Here is a 26,135-nt window from a genome sequence, read left to right on the forward strand (position 1 = left end):
AATACAGACTGGTGCAGCTTTTACTTTGACAATAGATACTGCCCAAAGAAAGAGGACAAAGTTAACTTAAAAAATAAAAATCACCAAGAACAAAAATACAAGCCTTTCCATACATTGGAATAGTATACAAAATAATACAGGCCAAATAGCAAAACATTTCAGCAAAAGAGAGCAACAGAAGTCAGACCCAACATATGTTATATGAATAAATGTAAATGTGCATAAGTCACCTATTTAGAAGCATTTCATACTGGACCACAAAGCAAAATCCAACTAGCAGAGATACTAGGAGATTCTCAAACACACTTGTGAAGGAAGACCTTCACTTCTCTGTTCATAACAAATCACAAGTGTACAAAAAAAGAGGACAGGGTAGAGGAACAGACAACAATAAGGTAGAGCTGATTGCTATACCAAACGCTATCCAAGAAATGGGAGTACACCAACTTTTCAAGTCCCTATGGAAGATTCATGATATTGGCTATATAGGTCAAAAAAGAAAACAGTAATAAATTCCAAAAATTGGAAGGAGTAATACTGCCTTATTACAATGTTGAAACACTAGAAGTTAATAATAAATCAGAAAATAAAATGCATTTTCACCCATAAACTTTTAAATTCTCCAATTCTTAAGACAAAGAGTAAATATAAAAACTAAATTGTAAAATCTCCAGAAAATAATAATGAAAACATTACCTATCAGAGCCCACAGATACAGCTCAAGCAGTATTGACAGCCTTAGTGGTTCAATAAAAATTAGAGGAAGGAAAAAAAATGAATTAAGCACATGATCCAAAGCTAGAAAAAGGAACTGAAGGTGAACTGCAAGATAAAAATAGAAGCTCATGGAACAGAAAAATAAAATAATAAATTTAAAAGACTGGCTTCCTAGCAAAAAAAAAATACACACATTTTTTAAAAACCACCCCTAACTTAATCAAGAAAGGAAGCAAGTTCAAATACACAAAGAAGTGATAATCATGAGTATAGAAGAAATTAAAATGAGACTATTTTGCTAAAATCTGTACAATTTGAAAACTCATGAGAGTAACTCAATCTGAGTCCAAGAGACAGAAAATCTAAAGGGAATAATTTTTATAGAGAAAATATAGAAAGTTGTCAAAATGTCATCCCCAATAAAGCAGCAGGCCCAAATAGTGTCCTTGGGCATGCTTCCAGACTTGTAAACAAAAGGTGACTGCAATATTCTTTAAGAGAACACTGAAAAAGAAAACCTCCAAATACTTGCATTAAATCCTATACATAAAATTCTGGGTGAAAAATCTTTCTTTCTCAGAGGTTTTGAGACTATTGCAACACTGTCTTCTGGAATCTGTGGTATTCAAACCACTTTTTGAGATTGCACTTTCAGCAAAATGAAAAAGGAATCCCAGAAAGATGAAGATGTGGTTTAGAAAAAACAACCCACAGTGAAAGGAATTCTAAGATTAAAAGCTGTGCAGCTGGACTAGGAAGTTGCCAGGAGTCACAGAGCTTAATATTTCTTCAAAAAGAAATATTTCAATTACACGAATTTAATCATTAAAAATTTTACATGTTCTAAATAAGATAAAACATAGATTTCTTTGTCAAAAAGAAATAGCAACTCTAACCTAGGTGGAGGGGAACTAACAAAAAGTCACATTCCAAATGAGAAGCATACTAAAAATGTGGCCCTCTGTGAAGAATTGACTCCATTTGTCTGAAACCTTGAATAATTAATGGTATTTTATCTCAACTTCTAATAATTCAAACACATGATTTAATCCTGCATGTGTATGTTTATAATATTATTATTCTATTAAATGGCTTTCATTTTCTAACTATTCACAATTATAGTTAGGAAATAATATAAATGTTACAAACCTTAAAAATGTTAAAATATGCTAATTGTATTTAGAATGGAGAGGGAAAAGAAAATGGAAATACGCTCATTTTCTTACCATAAACAGAATCAACAGGTATTACCTGAAGTTGAGAGAACAAAAAGATTTAGGTTTATTATAATTAAGTATAACATATACTGCATGTTAAATATTTGTCTGGCATCTATTTAGGCCTATTATATTATAACTTTTAGGTATATTATATAAAGCTACAAATCAAAAAATAATATAACCTACTAAAACTGGTGAGAAAAAATAGGAGACAGTGAAATATATGCAATTCTTCCTCTTTCACAGCAGGCAAACAGGGATACTGCCTAGACTCCATAAATCTAGAGTCAGAGAAAGACATTATTTTAATTAGATTTTAATTAGAATTATGGTGGTAACCACCAGAAGAATGATTATTAGGAATTATTAAAATTGGTTAACAGTGGGGAATATGATATTGAAGGGCTGTGCTTTTCCTATTTATTTTATTCTCTTCTCTAACGCCACAATTTTATCATTTTGATAACTTAAAATTTAAATGACTACCATAAGGGGAGGGAAGGACACTTTAAAAAAGTAATACTAAACACATGCATAATGGGATATTATGTAATCATAAAATGATATAACAAATGTGAATCATAAATCTATCCTAAAATGACAGTTAAAAGAGCCACATCTATTAACATGAAAAGATAATCATATTCCTCCATTTTATAAATACCTGTTTTCACGTGCACATATGGTTTTAGAAAGTGTACAGGACATATGTCAATGATGATTATCTGTAAACAGGACTGTGGTTTGTTTCCCCATTCCGTTTATGATATGTTATCAGTGTTCTACAATGAACATAAGTGCTTTTAAACACATCAAACAATGTACAACTTTATAAACTTTACAATACATAATTCAACAGTTCACTTTTTTTCAAAGCATACTCAGTTCACATTTAGGAACACACCAGATTCTTATTCCTCTGACTATACAACATCAACAGGATGTTTTCCTAAACACTTAAAAGTGGGTAAGGGGAAAGGGAAGGGGAAGGAGTGGGAAGGAGAAAGAAAGAAAAGGAAAGATAAGTTATTCAGAATCTTAAGAATCTGCCCACAATGGGAACAGCAGCTAGCATTTTTAATGGGCCTTCTATGGTCAGGGGTGAATATAAATGACAAACTACTCTTCTAGAGGAAAGGAGATCTGAGGAATACACTTGGACAGGAGAGAATGAAGGACTCTGGTGGTAAACACTGTCAACCTGTAAACCAGAGGCTCACTATTTTAAACTCTAGAAATTTCAATTAGAAAAAAAATTAAAAATAACACAGCAAAATATGGAGAACAAAGATAGCACAGAAATCTGGAGATCTCTCTCCTATAACCCCACCTCAACTGTTTCATAGGAAAACAAGGTTGTATTAAAAATATTTCTTGTAAAAAAAAAAAACTACCAGTGTAGAAAGGAATGAAGACATTTCCAAAGGACCATAATATTCACTCCACCCTAACACTTCAAGATACACTTAAGATACTGGACAAAATTACTCTGAAATGCAGAAGAGGGAGGTAACAGGTAGGAAACTCGGAACAGTCACTCACAGATTTTTTAAACATCCTCCTATTCATGCCCTTCTTTCTTGCTACCCATTTCTTGTATCACTGTTTTAGATACCCTATATAAATGACCACTCTACTAGCCAGAAAGGACTGCAACCCCTAATTATGATTTTTCTTCCAACTCAATTCTTCTCTAGCATCTTAATGGTTGTAGAACTAATGAGAGAAGGAAAGGAATGGAATACATATATTAAGTGTCCATTCTATGCCGAACACTGCTAAGTGTGTTTCATTTTATATTAATTCATTTTAGAAAATTAGACCCTTAGGGCTGATAATGGATAATTATTCATATGATTTGGAAAGATAAAAAGTTAGGGGAAGTAGATGTGGCTCAAGCAATTGGGCTTCTATCTACCACATAGGACGTCCAGGGTTCAATTCCCGGGGCCTCCTGGTGAAAGTGAGCTCGCAAGCAGAGAGCTGAACTACACGGAGAGCTGGCCCATACAGAGAGCTGGCACAGCAATATGGCACAACAAAAAAAAGACACAAAGGAGACAATGAGACGCAGCAGACCAGGGAGCTGAGGTGGCACAAGAGATTGAGCGCCTCTCTCCCACTCCAGAAGGCCCCAGGATCGGTTCCCGGTGCCACCTAAAGAGAAGACAAGCAGACAAAGAAGAATACACATCAAATGGACATAGAAAGCAGACAGTGAATGCAAAACAATGGGGGGGGGGAGGAGTAATTTTTTCTTTTTTTTTTAATTTAGGCTTCTCATTCCCAAGGTCTGAGCAAAACTTTACATTTCAAGGTAAGTAAATCTGGCTCAAAAAATGCACTCTTTCCAAACGTTTTAGCTCTTCAACTGAATTAACTGCTTTCAAATCCTTGATACCATATAGATATAGTGCTAAGCACATTAGTGCAAAAATAGCCATAAGTTAAATATTTAATGTCAACTTTTTCCTAACATCAAGCATCTTCCCAACATACCAGAAAAATAAGTTTTAAATGTGGTTTGCAAAATCTGTTAATGTTACTCTTCAGAAGAGCCTCAGCTTTTTCAAGTGTCTATTTTACAAGCCCAACTAGAAACAATTATTTAGCATAAGAAGTTAGGGGACAACCACAGCCTCTGTTCCTTAGCTCCCTGAGGACTTCTATATCTGTTCTCTTTCTGGTGCTAACAGCATCTTTTAGGACACCTGTGATGGAAGCTGGTCTCACTGGTATAGTTGTCCACTGAAGTCTTTCTGAAAAGAGGGAGGCAGCTGGGCTGGTGGCACTCCTATTGTGGCACTGATCTTATAACTAACTTTGAATGCTGTGCAGGTAACCTGAAAACTAACAAGTCTCTCAAAATTTTAATTGTTAAATAGCTAAACTTCAGTGGCTATTTCTGACACTATGTATGACCTATATTGTCATATCTTGAAAGAGGCTAAAAACAGGCAGTCCCTTTCAAGGTCTGAATTTCTACCATTCTATCATCCTCATTCTAAAAACAGGTAACTTTTCAGAAGATAGAAGCATTCTCGACCTCTAGTGGCCACAATGAGTAAAAATTATTAGCCTAAGCTACTAAAACAGCCAGCCACTAACACCCAAAGTTAATAGCTGCTGGGTTGAATGGAAATTAAGCATATGTAATGTACAAAATTATGAAATATTAGCCCAGGGCTTGATTATATTCCCTAAAGTTCTTTCAGCACTTACATATTTAAGAAAAGACATTAATTACCATTCCCAATAGAAAAATCTGAAAGTTATTTCCAACTGATCAGATGTTTTAAATGCCAGCTTACAAATCAACTTGGACATAAACCCACAATGCATGGCTTACTGATGAAATCTGATTTTACAAACATTGTCACTTAACTGACCTAAATGACACACCAAACTAGCAAATATCTAGTCTGAACACTTGCATTTGTGTACAAGTTACAACTCAAAGAATATTCTATACTTAAAAATATAAGTTACAAGGATTCATGACAGGCTTTGGGCACATAAAATGAATAGGATACAACCCTTGCCCTCAAGAAAATTATAGTCTAGAAATAAACATACTAAAGTAAAGAAAGGTCAATTTTTTTTAAAAAAGCGTGAAAAAACTGTTGTCAAGGAAAGACAAGAGAGTTCTCAATATCAACACTATTAAAGTCTAATACTTAACCTCTGTTTGAAGACGTTCGCTTTTATACCATACCTTGCACATTCCTGTTAAGATTGCAAGGGGCAGGAAGAGTAAAGGGTGGGGTAGGGGAAGTACTGCTGCCTAGCTAAATCAAAAAACTAACTGCAAATAAAAATAGCTTTCTTTTATTCTCAATTATATGTTCTGCATATCCAAAGATTAAAAGAGATCTTAGAATACTTAAATTTACATAGAAATTTTTCAGAAAGTTCAAAGCTTCCAAATTCTTAATTATCCCATGATATCTTTGTAATCTTAGTCACAAATCTTCAAATACCTTAGTCTGAAGAAAATGAAATATGTACAATAGATGTGAGAGCTGCCAGGAGAACAAAGAGAGGAAGGGAAAATCCAGATTCTCTTCCCCAATCCTAAAGAATTATAATTTAGCAAACCCTAATCTCTCCTCTCTCCTCTCTCTTACCCACTCCCCATTCCCAAATCAGTACTCAATAACCTTTTAAAAAATCTAATTATTATTTTAAGGCTTACAGTTCATATTCCATTCTTATAATCTTAAAAGTATCATTAGATGCAATTTTTTTAGATTTAACTAAGCATATTAAAGTACTGGTATCAGGTTAGTTTCAAGAACATATTATTTCTCTGCAGGTGTTACCTGGATTGTTTTTGCTGTTTCTGTGCAAAGTAGTAGGAGATGCTAGTTAAATTACATTACTTAACATGTTTGATAACATAGTAGGATTCTATTTTAAAAGAGCCTTAAAAATAAATGCAAAAACTATTAGTTCTATATCCCTGGGACACAAAAGCCTCAACTAAAACTACATTAAGTCAAAATGCTAGCCATCAGCTGTAGAAAAAAGCCAACTGTCACATTTACCAATATCACTTAAAATCTGTATATCTAAGTTCCAAATGCAGCATGAGCAAATAAGAACCTATAGCACCAAACCTCTCTCGGTAGCAATTATAATCACTAGACAAAACATTTAAAAACACTATCTGAAAGCACTTAAGAGTGAACAAAAAGGCAGATACTTGGAATCAGTACTTGGAAGAAGAAAATGGCACAAGTTGGTTTCCTGCAGATTTTTTTGTGTCTGTACTTGTTTTTGGTTTATTAAGGCTTTTAGGGAAGCAGATTTGGCTCAACTGATAGAGCATCCACCTACCATATGGGAGGTCTAGGGTTCAAATCCAGGGCCTTCTGGCCCATGGACAGAGCTGATGCGCACAAGGAGCCCCACGTGCAAGGAGAGCACCCTGCAAGAAGAGCAACCTTGCCCAGGAGTGGCACTGCATACAGGGAGAGCTGACGCAGCAAGATGACGCAACAAAAAGAGACAGTTTCCTGGTGCCGCATGACAAGAATGCAAGCAGACACAGAAGAACACACAGTGAATGGACACAGAAAGAAGACAACGGGGGGGGGGGGGGGGCGGCGCGCGGGGAGGGAAGGGGAGAGAAATACCAGTAATTTTTTTTAAAAAGTCTTTTAGATAAGGGTCAGTCCCAGTTTATTTCATTCAGGGCAACTAAAACTGGTAGAAAACCTACACTCTTGCCAACTTAAAGAATGAAAGAAGATTCAGAGCAACCATAGTCACTAGAAAGTGATGGTGAAAGGAATTAAAAAAGGAAGAGCCAGATAGGGGGAGTCACAAACTCTGTTTTTAAACTCTGCCTAAATCTCTGGTTGATCCTAGAACTATGGATGTACGAGGAAGATTGCAAGTAGACCAGATGAGGCAAAAAGAAATAAACTAGAAACTTAGAAATTTAGCTGCCACCTGACTCAGGGAAGAGAGAATTTTTTATTTAGAGTCCAGAGAAGTTAACCATGTGCAATTAATGCTGATACTCAATACTAATAAATCAAGACTCTTGAGGATGCAAGTTCCCAGAGTTTCTACAATGTATCCTCACAATGACCAAGATATGACCTAAAACTAAGTGACATAAAAAGAAAACATAAATGTTCTATTCTCAAGAGAAAAGACAATTAACAAATACCAACTTTGGCATGACCCAGGTGTTAGAATTAGCAGAAACTAATTATAAAGCAGATATTATAAACATGTTTGATGATATAAAGGAAAATATGCTCCCAATGAATCAAAGTATAGTGACTCTTGGTAGAGAAAGAGAAGACAGAAGAAGAAAACAAAGTATAAACCTGAAAAAGTCAAAGCTATAAATAAAAACTTTACTAATGGGCTTAAAATAGCAGAATGGAGGTGACAGAGGAAAAAGTTATCTATCTGAAGAAAACAAATTAGGTAACTAAATCAGCTCAGGTGTCCATTAGTATAAGACTGGATAAAGAGTGGTATATGCATAAAATGGAATTATTTTCAGCAGGGAAAATAACAATTCCATTTCATGTATATACTACCGTTTATACATTCTTTTCAGAGTTTCAGATACTGAACTTTTTCCCTCTATATCACAGTGGAAACAAGATAATGCTACCAGCCTACTGCTTCTTTTTGTAAATGAAGTTTTACTGGAAACACAGTGACAAATGAACTCTACTAGGCCCAACAATGGAGGCACTCATGCTAAGCCCCATATCCACAAAACAAAAATCCTAAGATAGTTTCTATTTCCTACAAAAGCCCAGCTTGCCAGAAAACCAAATTTAAAGACACTACAGCTGTTATCAGCAGCTACCTTCTTCATACTCCGAAGCAACCACCAGCTCCCCAATTTTTAAGACATCCCCCACCCCCAAGAAAAACAGAAACTTAATGTCAGTCAATCAGAACATTCCCTGACTTGCATCCACATTTGCCTTATATGAGGTTCTCCTTTCTACCCATTTGGTAGAGCATCCTTCCATTCTGTGAATGAGATGCTACCCAAATCACTCAATGATGATCAGAGATGCATGAAAAGCTTTTATCAAAAACCACACCTATTCATTTGCATATTACCTTTTGTTTTTGGTAAAGGTAATACGCTTTTGCACTACGAAGATACAGTTGGTAGTTGCAACAGAAACTCATGAACTACAATGACTGTAATATATACTACTTTATAGAAAAAGTTTGCTAATCCCTGCTCTTCAGTAACAAGGAATGAAACAATAATGCACATAATATGAGAATATGAATAAATCTCAAAAACATTCTGAGTGAAAGAAGACTTGTACATAAGTTATATATTTATATGAAGATCTAGAACAGGCAAAACTAATCTACGATGGAAAAAATTAAAACAATGGTTGTCTCTGAGAGGAGGGTGAGAATTGCCTAGGAAGAGACAAAAAGGTAATCTAATGGTCTATTTCTTGTTAGAGATTTGGCTTGCATGGATATCGAAACTCAAAGTAGTACTCCTAAGATGTGTACATTTCATTACTCACTAATTTTACCACCAACCCCAAAAAAGAAACAATAGATAAATTCTAATTAAAGATACACAAGCTAAAATATTTGGGAAAAGTGAACAAATTCTATGCTTATTTTGAAATATATCAAAAATAGATGAATAGGTAAATAGAGGTATTAGGGTGGAATAATGTGATAAAGCATGGTAAAATATTAATTTTAGAATCTAGGTGGTTAAGTACATGGGTGTTCACAGTAAAATTCTTTGAACTTTTCTTTTTAGTTGAAATTTCTCCTAATAAAAATGTTGGTGCTATTTTAGTTTGCTGGGCTGCTAAAAGCAGAAACCATGGAATGGGAATTTATTAGATTACAAACTTAGAGTTTTGATGCTGGGAAAATGTCCAAATCAAGTTATCAAGGTATCAAGGCAATGCTTTCTTCCCAAAGAGCAGGTGCCAACAATTCTCGGTTCCTCTGTCATATGGCAAGGCACATGCCAGCATCTGTTGGACTCCCCCTCTTTTTGGGGTTTGGTTGCTTGACGAATTTCTAGAAATACATGAACAGCCTACACTGAACCCAGAAGAAATAGAAGATTTCAACAAACCAATCGCAAGTGAAAATACTGAGTCATCAAAAACCTCCCAAATATGAAAAGACTGGGGCCACATGGCCTCACAGGTGAATTCTACCAATCATTCAAAGACAATCTAATACTAATTTTGCTCAAGCGCTTCCAAAAATTGAACAGGAAGGAACTCTACCAAAGTCATTCTATGAAGCCAGCATTACCCTAAGACCAAAACCAGATAAAGATACTATGAAAAAGGAAAATTACATATCGACATTTCTAATGAATATAGAGCAAAAATCCTCAACAAAATACTTGCAAAACAAATCCAAAAGCACATTAAGAGAATTATACGCCATGATCAAGTGGGTTTTATCCAGATATGCAAGGGTGGTCCAACACAAGGAAATCAGTTAGTATAATAAACCACATTTATAAACTGAAGAAGAAAAATCATGATCTTCTTGCTGACAATGAGACAATGCATTTGACAAAATACAGCACCCCTTCTTAAAAAAAAAAACACTCCAAAAGATAGGAATAGAAAGACGGAAGCTTTTTCCACACAGTACATACAATGCATATATGAAAAAACCCACAGCTAGCATTGTACTCAACAGTGAAAGACTGAAAGTTAACCTGCTGACATCAGGAAAAAGGCAAGGATGCCCAATGTCACCACTGTTAATCAATATTGTGCTAGAAGTTCTAACTAGAGCAATTAGGTTAGAAAAAGAGGCACCCAAATAGGGGAAGAGGTAAAAATTTCCTATTTGCTGGTATGATTCTACATCTAGAAAATCCACAACAAAGCTATTAGAACTAATAGACAAGTTCAGCAAAGTGGTAGGATACAAGATTAATATGCCAAAATCAGTAGCATTTCCATACATTACTGATGAGCAATCTGAGAAGGAAGTCAGAAAAAAAATTCCATTTATAATAGCAAGAAAAACAATCAAATATTTAGGAAGAAATTTAACAAGAACAAAAAGGACCTATATTCAGAAAACAGAAACATTACTAAAAGAAACCAAAGAAGACTTAAATAAATCTGTGTCCATGTACTGGAAGATGAAATTTCATTAAAATGTCAATTCTAACCAAACTGATTTATAGATTCAATACAATCCCAATAAAAAACCCAAAAGTCTTTTTTGCAGAAATGGAAAATTATAAAATTTTGGAAGGATAAAGGGCCCCGAATAGGCAAAAATGTCTTAGAAAAGAAGAAAGAAGTTGGAGGACTATCACTTTCAGACTTTAAAGCATATTATTTAGAAAAAACAATAATAATAATAAAAATTAAGCATATCTACTTAGCTACAATGTTAAAAAGAACATGGTATTGGCATAAAGACTGACAGATTTACCAATGGAACTGATCAAGAACTGAGAAATAGATGCTCAAATCTACAGTCAAGTGATTTTTGACAAGGCTGTTAAGCCCACCCAGCTGGGCCAGGACAGTCTATTCAACAAACGGTGCTGGGAGAACTGGATCGCCATATCCAAAACAAAGAAAGAGGACCCCTATCCCACACCTTACATATAAATTAACTCAAAATGGATCGAGGACCTAAATAAAAGCAAAAACCATAAAACTGGAAGAAAATGCAGGAAAACATCTTCAAGATCTTGTGGTAGGTGGTCATTTCTTAAACCTTCCACCCAAAATACAAGCAACAAAAGAAAAAAATAGATAAATCGGACCTCCTCAAAATTAAACACTTTAACACCTCACAGGACTCTTGTCAAAAAGGGTGAAAAGGCAGCCAATTCCATGAGAGAAAGTATTTGGAAATCACATATCCAGTAAGATTTTAATACCCATGATATATAAAGAGACCATACAACTCAACAATAAAAAGACAAACTACCCAATTAAAAAATGGGCAAATGACTTAGACATTTGTCCAAAGAAGAAACACAAATGGCAAAAAATAAAAAACACATTAAAAATGTTCAACATAACTAGCTATTAGGGAAATGCAAATCCAAACTATACTGAGATCCATTTCACACCTATTAGACTGGCCACTATTAAAAAGTCAGAAAAATATAAATGTTGGAAATGTTGTGGAGAGATAGGAATGCTTTTCATAGTTGGTGGAAATATAGAATGGTACAGCCACTGTGCAGGACTGTTTGGTCATTCCTAAGGAAGCTGAATATAGACTTGCCATGTAAACCAGCAATACTGAGAGCAGTGACACGAACAGACACCTGCACACCAATGTTCACAACTGTCAAAGTTGGAAACAACCCAGGTGTCCATCAAATGATAAATGGGTAAACAAATTGTGATGAATACACACAATGGAATATTCAGCAGTAAAAAAAAGGAAGTCATGAAGTATATGACAACATGGATGAACCTGGAGGACATTATGTTGAATGAAGCAAGCCAGACCACAAAAGGACAAATACTGTGTGACTGTGCAATTATGAACTATTTATGTCAACTTAAGAAATTAATAATTAGAATACAGGTTACCAGAAAATAGAATGAGGGTAGAGAATGGAATGTTGAGGGTTGGTCTGTACAGAATTGGTTAAAAGCTTGTTTGTAAATATTTGAAAATGAATAGAAATGGTGAAAGCAAATCATAGTGTTTGTAATTAGCCAAGCTATTATACTGGTATGACTGGTTGAAAGGGGAAGTCTAAGATCATGCATATTACTAGAAGGAAAGCTAAAAAAATGTAACATAGAACTGTAAAACATAGTGAAACCTCATGTAAACTATGAATATGAGTGATATTGCATATATAAGACTGTTTTTACAAGATACTAATACAAATAAACTAGAGAGAGAGAAACATAATAGCAGCTATGTATGGCAGGGGAGGCACAGAGAGATTGAGAGGTGATGAGTTTTGTTCGGTTAGTTTTTGTTTATTATTACTACTACTACTAGAATAATGAAAATGCTCTAGAAATGACTGAAATACTGAAAGAACAGCTATATGATTATACCGAATGCCACGGATTGTACACTTTGGATGGATTTACACTTTACTACTACATATCAATAAAATTGATTTGTTTAAAAAAAAAAAAAAACCCAAAGATGAAAATCCCAGGACTAGATGACTTCAAACTTGAATTCTACCAATCATTCAAAGACAATCTAATACCAATCTTGCTCAAGCTCTTCCAAAATTTGAACAGGAAGAACTCATTCTATTTAGCCAGCATCTCCCTAATTCCAAAACCAAATAAAGATACTATGAAAAAAGAAAATTGCAAACCAGTATCTCTAATGAATATAAATACAAAAATCCACAAAATACACAAAACAAATCCAAGCAAAGCATATTACTTAGTTACGGTGGTAAAAGCAAATAAAAAGTCAAAACAAAAACACATCTATGCCCTACTTCCTTCTATCTAAATGTGTCTGTCATATTTGGGAAAGGCAAAGGTCTCTTCACACTCCTGTCCTCTGGATTTTTTTCAGCTACACCGTCTGCCACACTTGGCACTTTACTTCCAACACTTTTAAGTTTTTAATCATTTGGAAATTAGCTATAATCATATCTTTTTTTCCTGTATAGTATTTCTTCTACTGTGAATGTTTCCTATTTTCCCTACCAACATGTTCAGCTTATGGATTTCTTGGTATTTCCTACAGTAAGTAAGGCACAGGGTTGGCACTGTAGGGGATACAATGCCAACAGATATGACAGACAAATATGCTAAATCTAAGCTAATTATTAAATGTACTCATCCCTACATAGGAGGTAAATATATAGAATCTTCCTTGTTACCATGCATTTTTTCAAAAGAAAGAAGGATACTGATATTGCAGCTGTAGCTCAGAGGCCGATGTGTGTATAAAAGCTATAAGCATGATTGTACAAGTTTGTGAGATTTATACCAAGGAGGTTAATCAATCCACATAAAATATTTCACTAGTTTTCTTTGCAAAAAAACTAGCCATTTTTCAATTCTAACCACCTATTCCAAATCATTATTTGAAACTAAAGTAGATGCAATTATTCCAAGATTTGGAAGCTTCAGAAACATTTGCATCATAGATTCTGATTACATCTGTCCATGATTACAAATGATAAAAAAAATACTGATATATAAGCACCCTGCAATTTATGCAACCAGCATCTTCCAATAAAGACCAACTTCTTCCCCTCCTCCTTCTCCTCCTTAGTGTCAAGGGACCCTGTCAACAGCTTGAAAAAAGGCAACTGTGAGAAATCTGATCTGCTCAGAAGGAAGTCTCCTTCCTACCTATGAATGAGTTCTTTAGCTCCAACAATACGTTCCCCAGAAGATATCTTTCCCCTACATACCTTCCTCCCAAGGATGCCCCATGTGTGTTATACTAATAGGAATGTGCTTAAATTCCACTAATTTGAGATTCTTTGGGGTCAAAAATGCTCATCTCATGAGGAAAAGAAATTTTTCCATGTTTTATATACAAATAACTTAAAATTGGCCACATTTTTCCTAAAATACAGCTGTCTTGGGAGGTATTAGAGTGCTGATGCAAGGTGGTATTAATTTTGAACTCAGAATACTTTCATGAGATAAGGGAGGCCTAGGAAGTAATACAAGGTTGAGGCCTAGGATAAACAAGGAGAATTTGAGTAAGGACTCATATCATATGATATGATAAAGTCCATCTATTTCAGAATTTTATCCAGGCCAGCCCTTCATCTAAGAAAAGTACAACTTGGTTATCTGTTCCCAGATTTCTGGATATTACCAGAAATATTAAAATAACCATTGTGTCAAATGGAGGTAACATAGCGATGATATGCTAGACCAAGAAGACAGTTACTCCATACAATACTGTTTGTTTAGAAAACTCTATGGATTTCCAAGCAACTATCCTGAAAATGAGTGTAATGGAAATCATTTATTTAGGTTTACTAGGAGGACTGTATTAAGCATTTTCTCAGCAGCATTTTGTCACAACAATCCTATGAGATAATCTTAACCCTGTTTTACAAAAGTGGAAAGTCAAATATATCAGGCTAAGTAACCTGAGACTACAGCAAAAATAAATGGCACAAACTCAAATCAGATCTGTCTAACTCTAAATTTCATACTCTTTCCACTGTGACATATTGTGAAGTGATATAAATTAACTACATTCACTCATTTAGCAAATATATATGTGGTTGCTTTGTACCAGGCACAAATAACTCAAGACACACCAGGTAACAAAATTATGTGAGGCCCCTGCCCTCACATAGTTACATTCTAGCAAACATAAATGCTCATCACATAGGAACACTTGATTCAACCCCATTGCCAACTTTTTCATATTCCTTCAATGTCAATTTGTTCCTCTCAAAAACCATTACTAAAAGAATCTTAGAGATCTGAAGGCTCTGCTTTCATTTTTTGTGATCTCAGAGGCATCTTCAAATAACAATCTTACTCTACTTACTTTCTAGTGAATGGAATCCCTCAATATATTTCCTGATAATTCTATCATAGGCCCCAAATTAATAAATGCTCATGTTCCATTATTCACTAACCTAAACTAATTGATTTATTTATTAGATACTGAACATCATTTAAAATTGCTAATGAGAAAAAAAGGGAAAACCAGTAAAGAGAAGACTAGGGAAAACCTTCATATTTTAACAAAGAATTTCAACTAAAGACACATTATTTAGCCTAGTTAACGAAGATTTGTTACTCATTTCCAAATTCACTAAACCTCTGATTCAAATTAAAACAAGTCATATCATACCTGTCATAGTTTCAACTACATAGGCTTTTCTCGCAAATTTAGAGACCTGGCAACTCACTCTCTCTCTCAGAAGAAGGGTTGCTTAATTACCATGCTTACCACTAAAACACCCAATTTACTTCTGTGAAACCAAAATTCATAAAGATTCCCCAACGTGTAATTGAAACCCAAAGAAGATACACAATTAATAAATTTAAAAGAAAATTTTAAAGGAAAAAAAACAGACTTCCAAGTCAGATCCATTAGATTAAATTAGTATTAAACATCTTTTTTCTAGAGTTAAGTTGTGAGGGTTCCCTAAAAAACCAAGTCAATTTAACATTCAAGTTTAAAGGCATCCTTCAAATATATTTTTTAGTAGTCTACAAGATTTGGCCTTTGTTTGTAGATACACTTTTTTTTTTAATTTATTGAAATATACCACTCATACATAAACATACATATTAATGTATAATAGTTGTGAACTTACAAAGCAAACATATATAACATCTCACCCCACCACCAATAACTTGCATTATTTTTAAACCTTTTTAACTAATGATTAAAGAGCATTGTCAAAATATTACTACTAAACAAAGTATTTTCCCCCTAACCGATCCGATTATTATCTTTATATCATTTAAATATAAACATACATAGACAATTAAGTGTATAGTAAAAGTTGTGAACTTACAAAGCAAACATGCATAACATCATACAGGGGTCCCATACATCAACCCTCCACCAACACCTTGCATTGTCATGAGATGTTTGTTACAAACTATGCAAGAACACTATCAAAATCTTAGTACTAATCACAGTTCTTATCTTACATTTGGTGTGTTTTTCCTCCAACCCACCCTATTATTATTTTTTAAATATATTTTTTTATGACATAAGTTGTAAACTTTCGTATTTTCTGCAGCTTCTCTACTTACACACAGAGCTGAAGATTTACATTACAGAAGACAAAATTACCCTTGATAAAGAGTAGCAGAAACTAAGTGGAATGCAAAGTCCTAAAATAAAGCCATCTCACTAAGTAGACAGAGTAGTTCAAAAGTAAAATGAACAAGTATGCTAAAGGGATACTCTATATAGATTACCTACCTCTTTGAAGCATTCTTATCAATATTAAAACTTATCATTTTGATTGGTACATTTCAGACCTCAATAACTAGATTATAAAAAAATGTTTCACAAGCAGTAACCACAGTCATCGTCACTCCCTGGAAATCACTTAGAAGCAAATTTCTTAGTAATTTGAGGGAAGGAGGAAAAAAGCAACCAGTTTGCCTATAAAAAGTATACCACAAACCAAGTTTTAACATTCAAATTCCTCATGTAACTATAACAGAAAACCAATCATTATCAATTTTAAATATTTTACCTGATTTAAATTAAATTTTTGCAATAAGCACTATGAAGCTCATTTCTTCTTTTAAAAACCACCTCATTTATACGTTCATAACAAATGGCCAAATGAAAAAAGTCACAAAACAATACATATGAAAGAATTCTAAGTTTTTAAATGTATAATATGGCACATGCTTTCCTTATCTTCCAGAAATTGGGGTGCCTATTCTTATTTAAGGTCTTTACAACTTCTGGCAGGAAACTTACTTCAGTTGCAACAAAGTAGGTTAAGCAGTTATCTTAATGTTATAAAACAGCTTGGCAGTCGAGGAACATTTTACATTTAGGCATAAAAGACATATATATATAATTATGCTGTGCATATGAATAAGTATACTATTAATGTGTATATGCACAGAACATGTATAGATATGCATAAAATACATAATATATGTGATGCACAAAAGCCTGGAAAGTTACAAATACAAAATTAGCAGTGATCACCTCTGAAGAATACAAATATATCTGATTTTAAGTTTCTACTTTTTTATATGTCTTTTCTAACTTATCTACAACAAAGAATGCTGGAATTTTTTACTTTTATATTCCACTGAAATGAGATCAATAGGCAACTTTTCCTAACAGAGTACAGAATCCAATTCCACTAAGAAACAGTATTTAGCGGGTTCACGGTCAATTTTCTTAAAAAAACTGTCAACATTTCCAAGTACTCTGGTAAACTTGTTCTGAACAATAGGAAGCTAAATATGAACTAATTTAATATACATTGACTTTTAGATACAGCAAATCAAATTCCTTATTTACCTTCATCATACATTTCTTCTATTAAATAAGCCTCTGCTCGATCCTTCAGAGCATTCACATTGTCAGGTTCTACCTGTAAAACTTCAGAACAGATTCTAATGGCTTCAACAGGCTTCTCTTCCTAAGAGTAAAAGTTTGAAAAGTAAATCTATCATCGTAATTCCAAATGGTAAGTTTTCACTTTCTCAGAATGAGTTAACTGTTACCTTAGAAAAGCAGTGGCAGATCCTTTCTTTTGATCGAACTGTATATTCAGAAACACTTGGTTCTGTTTTCATTACAGATTCATATTTGCTGGTGGCATCTGTGTACCTGTTAAATGAGCAAATAATAATGAATAATAATGAAATTCTATTTCCAGAGCTGTAGAAAGGATCTCCTGCTCAAGCTCTTCCAAAGAATAAGAGAGGGAATGTTACCTAACACATTCTATGTCAACATCACCCTAATACCAAAGCCACATAAAGACAATAAAAGAAAAGAAAACTACATAATAATCTCTCTAATGAACTTAGATACAAAAATCCTCAACAAAATACAACAACACATCAATCAAATTATACACCATGATCAAGTGGGTTTTATCCCAGGGCTACAAGGATGGTTCAACATAAGAAAATCAGTTAATGAAATATACCACATTAACAAACAGAAGGGGAAAAAATCACATGATAATCTCTATCAACACAGAAAAGGCATTCAAAAAAAATACAGCATCCTTTCCTGAATAAAAACACTTCAAAAGATGTGATTAGAAGAGCGCTTCCTCTACATGATAAAGGGTATATATGAAAACACACACCTAACACATCATATTCAACATTGAAAAGCGAAAGGCTTTCCCTCTAAGATCTGAAACAGGATAAGAATGTCCACTGTCACAACTTCTATTTAATATTGTATTAGAAGTACTTGCTCGAGCACATGGGCAAGAAAAAGAAACAAGTCATCCAAATTGGAAAGAAAGAAGTAAAACTTTTGCTATTTGCAGAGGACAAGATCCTATATGTAAAACTGGAAAAATCTACAACCAAGATTTCTAGAAACGATAAAGGAGTTCAGTGTGTGGAGGGAAAGAAGATCAACATGTAAAAATCAGTAGCATTTCTATCATCTAATAATGAGCAATCTGAAGATGAAATCAAGAAAAAATTCCATTTACCATAGCAATGAAAAGAATCAAGCATCTAGGAATAAACTTAACTTAGGATGTAAAGGACTTGTACACAGAAAACTACATAATATTGCTAAAAAAAATCAAAGAACACCTAAATGAAAGGAAGAATATTCCATGTTCATGGATTGAAAGACTAAATATCATTAAGATGTCTATCCTACCCAAATTGATTTACAGATTAAACATAGTCTCAATAAATTTTCAACTATTTTGTACCGATCTAGAAAAGCCAACTATCAAATTTATTTGGAAGGATAAGGGGCCCCTAATAGCCAAAAAACATCTTGAAAAGAAAAATGAAATTGAAGAAATAATACTGATTTTATTTCTTTACTTAGTTTTTAATTTTTAAATTCTTATTTTTTATTTTGTGTGTGTTAAAATATCCCACAGAAAGTTTTCCCTCATTTTTTATCTTTTTTTTTAAAGATACATATATCACACAAAATGTTACATTTAAAAATATAACAGGTTCCCATATACCCCACTCTCCAAACCCCCACAACTCCCAAATCGACAACTTCTTTCCTTAGTGTGGTATATTCATTGCATTTGATGAGTACATTTTGGAACATTACTACACAGCATGGATTATAGTTTATGTTGTAGTTTACACTCTCTCCCAGTCCATTCAGTGGGTTATGGCAGGATATATAATGTCCTGCATCTGTCCCTGCAATATCACTGAGGACAACTCCAAGTCCAGAAAATGCCCCAATATCACACCTCTTTTTCCTTTTCCCTGCCTTCAGCAACTCCTGTGGCCACTGTCTTCACATCAAAGATATAATTTCTTCCACTGCTAGAGTCACAATAATTCTATAGAAGAATACCAGTAAGTCCACTCTAATCCATATTTATTCCTCCATCCTGAGGACCCTGGGATGGCGATGTCCACTCCACCTCTAAATCAAGAGGGGGCTTAGATCTCACATGACTGATGGATGGAATTCTCCTGTTTGCAGCTATAAACTCTCTTGGTTCCCTGGTGTAGTGGTTTACCAACCTTACCTCCCTGTTAGCTGACCTGGGTAAATCCAATGAACCAGAGAGTAGGTGTTGCAACTCTGCTCAGGCTCAGGGCCCAGCTGGCAGAAAGACAGTCCAGAGATTCAAGTCTCCTGGGCATACACCAACCCCAGTGCCAAATAAAAGTGACAGAAGAGGCATGTGTAGAGAAGTCACATCTGAGTCCAACTCCATCACACTCAGGAACACAAATTCCAGAGTAGGGCCCGCTGACAAGGCACTGAATTCAGCAACTTAGGAGCACCCCTACCTGGGGTTGTATCTACTTTTGTTATCTCTGAGATCCACTGAGATCTGCATAAGTGTGACCCCTCTGATGACCTCCTAACCCATTTTGAAGTCTCTTGGCCATATAAACTCATTTGTCTTTACCATTTTCCCCTTTTATTCAGGGTCTTTTTCCAGTTGCATCACCAGCTGGTACTTAGTAGTAACCTCCCCCGCTTGGTGCCAGGGAGGCTCATCCCCAGGAGTCATGTCCCACACTGGGGGAAGGTAATGTATCCACATTCTGAGTTTGGCTTAAAGAGTGGCCACATTTGAGCAACATGGAGGCTCTCAGGAGTAACTCTTAGGCACCATGCATTTCCAAGCATAGTTGAAATTTCAAGCACACAGGTTCATAAGCATAGTCATCAGTATCAAGGGCCCATCTTTGGACCATCCTTCTTCACTGGTGTTTGCCCTTGTATTTGGGGGATTGTTGCTGCTCCATTGGGGAGTGTGACAGAGTTTCCCAGAATGGGAACTCAGCATTCCCTCAGTTGTCTTGTGAAACTATCCACTATGTCAATACCCAATGAACATATGAACATATCTACATACTCTATATGCATGCCCTGGAAAAGTCCCTCCCACCCATGCATCGCCTTCAATGATATCCTATATCAGTACTCCTCCCCTCCCATAGTTGAACCCCATTGTGATCCATAGCTTCTTCAAATATGAAGTCTAATATATTGCCAAATTCAATTAACAGGAAAATGAAATAGTAATGATAAGCTTAAAGATTAGAAATAGAATACATAATAATTTAGAAATAAAGTAAAAAATAAATTGGGATATTGAAAAAATGAAAACTATCATAAAAAATTTTTTGACATTTTGCCTTTCATTGCTGTAATAGGTGTTGCCCTGTATATACAGTGGCAAGGCAATCTCTTCCATTTCTTCCTCAGTGTCTATATCCTTTTATATATATATGTGTCTTCAAAAAAATTGTAGGTCACAGTAAAGTCACATATAGAATATAAGTTCACCAAATGCAATGAATGTGCCACAATGATGAAAGAGGTTGTTGCTGTGGGAGGAGTGGGGTGAGGGGGGTGGAGGCTATATGGGGATCTCATATTTTTTTGAATATAACATTTTTAAAAATTAATTAATTTTTTTAAAAAAGAATATAAGGAACTCCCTTATACCCAACATCAAACCCTTTTCCCCCTTCCCCAGCAATGACCTTTTTACATGTGGATGTTACATTTGCTACAACTGATGTACAGATAATGAAACATAGCTACTGGGAAGCAGACTTGGCCCAAGGGTAGGGCGCCTGCCTACCACATGGGAGGTCCGCGGTTCAAACCCCAGGCCTCCTTGACCCGTGTGGAGCTGGCCCATGCACAGTGCTGATGCGCGCAAGGAGTGCCCTGCCACGCAGGGGTGTCCCCCGCATAGGGAAACCCCACGTGCAAGGAGTGCACCCCATAAGAAGAGCCGCCCAGCACGAAAGAAAGTGCAGCCTGCCCAAGAATGGCGCTGCACATGCGGACACCTGACACAGCAAGATGACACAACAAAAAGAAACACAGATTCCCGGTGCCGCTGATAAGGATAGAAGCAGTCACAGAAGAACACACAGTGAATGGACACAGACAGCAGACAACTGGGGGGAAGGGTGGAGGAAGGGGAGAAAAATAAATAAAAAATAAATCTTTAAAAAAAAAAAAAAGAAACATAGCTACTAATCACTGGTTCCATTATGCTTTACATTACGGTCTACTTTTTACACTGTACACTTACAAATTTTTGGTTACATTATGGTTTACATTATAGTTTACATTTTAGACTATACACCTTTATAAATTTTTGGTGATATTTAACATGGCTTGTATCCATCACTGCACTAACTGATTTTAAAGCATACTACAAAGCTACAGTGGAAAGACAAAATAAACAATGGAAATTAATTGAGAGCTCAGATATAGAATCACATATAAACAGCCAACTTATAATCAATCAAGCCCAATCAACTCTGACAGAATAGTCTCTTCAACAAATGGTGCTTGCACAACTGGACAGCCATATCAAAAGAATGAAAGAGGATGACCATCTCAGGCCCTACACAAAAATTAACTCAAGATGGGTCAAAGACTAAATATAAAAGCCAAGACCATAGAGCTCATAGACGATAACATAGGCAAACATTTATGAGATCAAATGGTAGGAAATGGTTTCATAAACTTCACGAGCAATGAAAGAAAAAAAATAGATAAATGGGACCTCATCAAAATTAAAAATTTTTGTATTTCAAGGGAGTTTGTCAAGAGAGTAAAAAGGCAGCCTACTCAATGGGAGATAATATTTGGGAACCACCTTTCTGATAAGGGCCTAATATCCAACATATATAAAGAAATCTTACATCTCGAAAATAAAAAGCCAAACAACCCCTAAAAACTGGGCAAAATATAATTTGTAACAAATGTATCACAACAATGCCAGGTGTTGGTGGAGGGGTAATGTATGGGACCCCTCTATGACGTTATTTGCATGTTCATTTTGTAAGTTCACAACACTTACTACACATTTACTGTTTATGTATGTTCATGTTTGAATGATATACTTCAATAAAAAATATATTTAAAAAAATAAAAATGAGCCAAAAAGGGAGGGAGGGAGGGAGGGAGGGAGGGAGGAAAGAAAGAAATGGCAGAAGATGTGAATAGACACTTTTCCAAAGAGGGAATACATGTGCTGAAAAATCACAAGAAAAGATGCTCAAAATCACTAGCTACTAGGGAAATGCATATCAAAACTACAATGAGATATCATCTTATACCTATTAGACTGGTTGTATTAAAAAGAAAAAGAAAACTACAAGTATTGGAGAGGATGTGAAGGAATAGGAACACTCAAATCCACTGCTGGTGGAATGGAGAATGGTGTAGCCACTGTGGAGGACAGTCTGCCAGTTTCTCAGGAAGTTAAGTATAGAATTGCCATATGATCACAACCCTACTACTAGGAATATACACAGATGAAGTGAAGGCAGGGACTCAAACAGATATATATACACCAATGTTCATAATGGAATCATTCACAGTTGCCAGAAGTTGGAAGCAACCCAGGTGTCCATCAATAGTTAAATGGATAAACAAAATGTGGTATATACATACAAAGGAATATTACTCAGCTGTAAGGAATGAAATGCTGACACATGCAACAACATGGATGAGTCTCAAAGACCTTATGTTGACTGAAGTAAGCCAGTCACTAAAGGAAAAATATTGCATGATTCACTGTTATGAACTATGAATATTTAGCAGACTCACAGAGGTAGAGTATGGAAGATAAGTTACCAGGAGATAGAAAGGGAGTAGTGCGTGGTGAGCTGATGATCAAACTGAGAAGCTATGATAAGGTGGATGGGGGTGGTTTGGCAGTGAACGGAGATGATGGTGGTACAGAGATATGAGTGGGACTGACAATAATGGAGTGTGAGCATAAGCAGGGATGGGGGATTGGTTAGGCTATCCAAGGAACAGGTGAACTCTGGAGAGGTTGAAGGCTGTGGTCAAGAATACAATTATGGTAGTGTTCTTTTGGAAAATATGGCAGGAGAGGGTCATAGGTGATGAAGGGATATGTAAGGAAGAGTATACACCTAGGGCTACAACTATGAAATTGAATGTGGTCATGTGGCCATAAGATGTTTATTATCTGTGGATAGAGACCCACACAATAATCAACGAAATATTAAATTCCCATCCTGAGAGTCCTGATATCTTATCAAATACAGAGGCAAGAATCCATAGAGTTAAAAAAAAAGTGTCACAATATTTTCAGGTGCTGAAAGAAAAGAACTATAAACCAAGAAATCTATGTCCAGTCATACAAAAGTTAATGTCATATAAAATGTTAAGGGTAGGAAAGTGGATCTGGACCAAAGGATAGGGCATCCACCTACCTACCACATGGGAGGTCCAAGGTTCAAAACCAGGGCCTCCTGACCCGTGTGATGAGCTGGCCCACATGAAGTGCTGATGTGCACAAAGAGTGCCATGCCACGGAGGGGTGTCCCCCGTGTAAGGAAGCCCCACATGCAAGGAGTGCACCCTGTAAGGAGAGCTGCCCAGCGCAGAAAAAGTGCACCCTGCCCAGGAATGGCGCCGTACACATGGAGAGCTGATGCAGCAAGATGATGCAACAAAAAAAGAGACACAGATTCCAGGTACCACTGACAAGAATACAAGTGGACACAGAAGAACACACAGCTAATGGACACAGAGAACAGACAATTAGGGGGATAGGGAAGGGGAGAGAAATAAAAAATAAATAAATCTTAAAAAAAAAAAAAGTCAAGGGAAGAGAAGAGCAATTAGAACACTAAAAACAGAAGGAAACTTCCACAGCATAATAAAGGGCACATATGAAAAGTCCACAGCAAACATCCTATTTAATGATGAAAGACTGAAACCTTTCCCTGATCAAGCACAAGACAAACATGCCCACTGTCACCATTGTTAATCAACACTGAATGAGACGTTCTTGCCAGAGCAATCAGGCAAGAAAAAGAAATAAATGGCACCAAAAGAAAGAAGCAAAACTTTCCCTATTTGCAGATGATATGATCCTATCACAAAAAAAAAAAACTGAAAAATGTAGAACAAAGCTCCTACAGCAAATAAATGAATTCAGCAAAATGGTGAACACCCAAAAATCAGTACTGTTTCTATAACAAGCAATGAACAAATGGAAAAAGAAATCAAGAAAAAAATTTCACAAAAGCAACTAAAAGAATAAAATAAGCAGGGGAAAAACTCTAACCACAGACGTAAAGAACTTGTACACAGAAAACTAGAAAGCGTCGCTGATAGAAATCAAAGAAAACCTAAATAAATAGAAGGACATTCTGTGTTAATGATTGAAAGATTATCATTAAGATGACAATATTATTAATACTCATATCAATTTATAAATTAATAAAATCCCAATCAAAATTTCAACAACCTTCTTTGAAGAAATGGAAAAGTCAACCATCAAATTTATATGGGAGGGTTAGGGGCCCCAAATACCTAAAGCCATCCTGAAAAAGAAGAATAAGTTGGAGAACTTGCACTTCCCAATCTTAAAACATATTACAAAGCCATATTAATCAAAACACCGTGGTACTGGTACGACGACAAACATATCGAACAATGGAATCAAACTGAGAGCTTAGAAACCACCCCCCACATTTATGGCCTAATGATTTTTGACAAGGTAACAAAGACCACTGAATTGGAAAGAAAAGTCTCTTCAACAAATGGTGCTGGGAAAACGGGCTCTCCATTTCCAACAAAAAGGAAGAGCACCCCTACCTCACACCATAAATAAAAATCAACTCAAAATGGATCAAAGACCTAAATATTAGACCTAAATCCATCAACTTCCTAGAAGAAAACATCGGAAAGCATCTTCAGGACCTTCTGGTACACTTTACACCCAAAGCACAAGCAATGAAAGAAAAAAGTAGATAAATGGGACCTCATCAAAATAAAAAACTTACACCTTAAGGAATTTTATTATGAAAGTAAAATGACAACCTATACAAAGGGAGAAAATATTTGGAAACTACATATCTAATAAAGATTTAAAATCCAGAATATATAAAGAAATCCTACATCTTAACAAAAAGACAACCCAATTTAAATACAGGCAAAACATATCTCTCCAAAGCAGATATACAAATGACCAAAAAGCACATAAAAAGATGCTCAACATAATTAACCATCAGGGAAATTCAAATCAAAACCACAATGAGATAGTATTTTACATCCATTAGAATGGCTGCTCTTAAATAAAACAGAAAATTACAAGTGTTGGAGAGGATGCAGAGAAATAGAGTACTCATTCATTGCTGGTGGTAATTTTAAATGGTGCATCTGCTGTGGAAGACAGCTTGGCAGTTCCTTAGAAAGCTAAATATAGAACTACCATATGATTTTGCAATGCCACTACCCAAAAGAACTGAGAGCAGGGGCTCAAACAAATGTATGCACATCAATGTTCATAGCAGCCTTATTCACAACTGCCAAGAAATGGAAGGAACCTAAGTGTCCTTCAACCAATGAATGGATAAATAAAATGTGGTATATATATACAATGGAATGTTTTTCAGCTGCAAAAAGGAATTAGCTCCTGATGCATGTGACAACATGGATGAATCTAAAAAACATCATGTTGAGTGTAATAAGCCATACATAAAAGGACAAATATTGTACATTATCACTTATTTGAAGCAATTAAAATAAGCAAACTCATAGAGTCTA

The 26,135-nt window shown here is 35.3% G+C and overlaps 1 protein-coding gene across 1 annotated transcript in view; it reads right to left on the reverse strand.

Annotated features, from left to right (window-relative positions):
* The window catches only part of DNAJC3 (DnaJ heat shock protein family (Hsp40) member C3), a 123,951-nt gene that overhangs the window by 18,337 nt on the left and 79,479 nt on the right, over positions 1–26,135 (reverse strand). The window contains exons 8-9 of the mRNA XM_004463564.3: positions 17,606–17,711; positions 17,400–17,520 (exon numbers count right to left, since the gene is read on the reverse strand). Of these exons, the coding sequence (XP_004463621.1) occupies positions 17,400–17,520; positions 17,606–17,711 (227 nt within the window). The remainder of the gene's footprint in view (positions 1–17,399; positions 17,521–17,605; positions 17,712–26,135) is intronic.

Source organism: Dasypus novemcinctus, chromosome 15, assembly GCF_030445035.2.
Source record: "Dasypus novemcinctus isolate mDasNov1 chromosome 15, mDasNov1.1.hap2, whole genome shotgun sequence".
Taxonomy (NCBI): domain Eukaryota; kingdom Metazoa; phylum Chordata; class Mammalia; order Cingulata; family Dasypodidae; genus Dasypus; species Dasypus novemcinctus.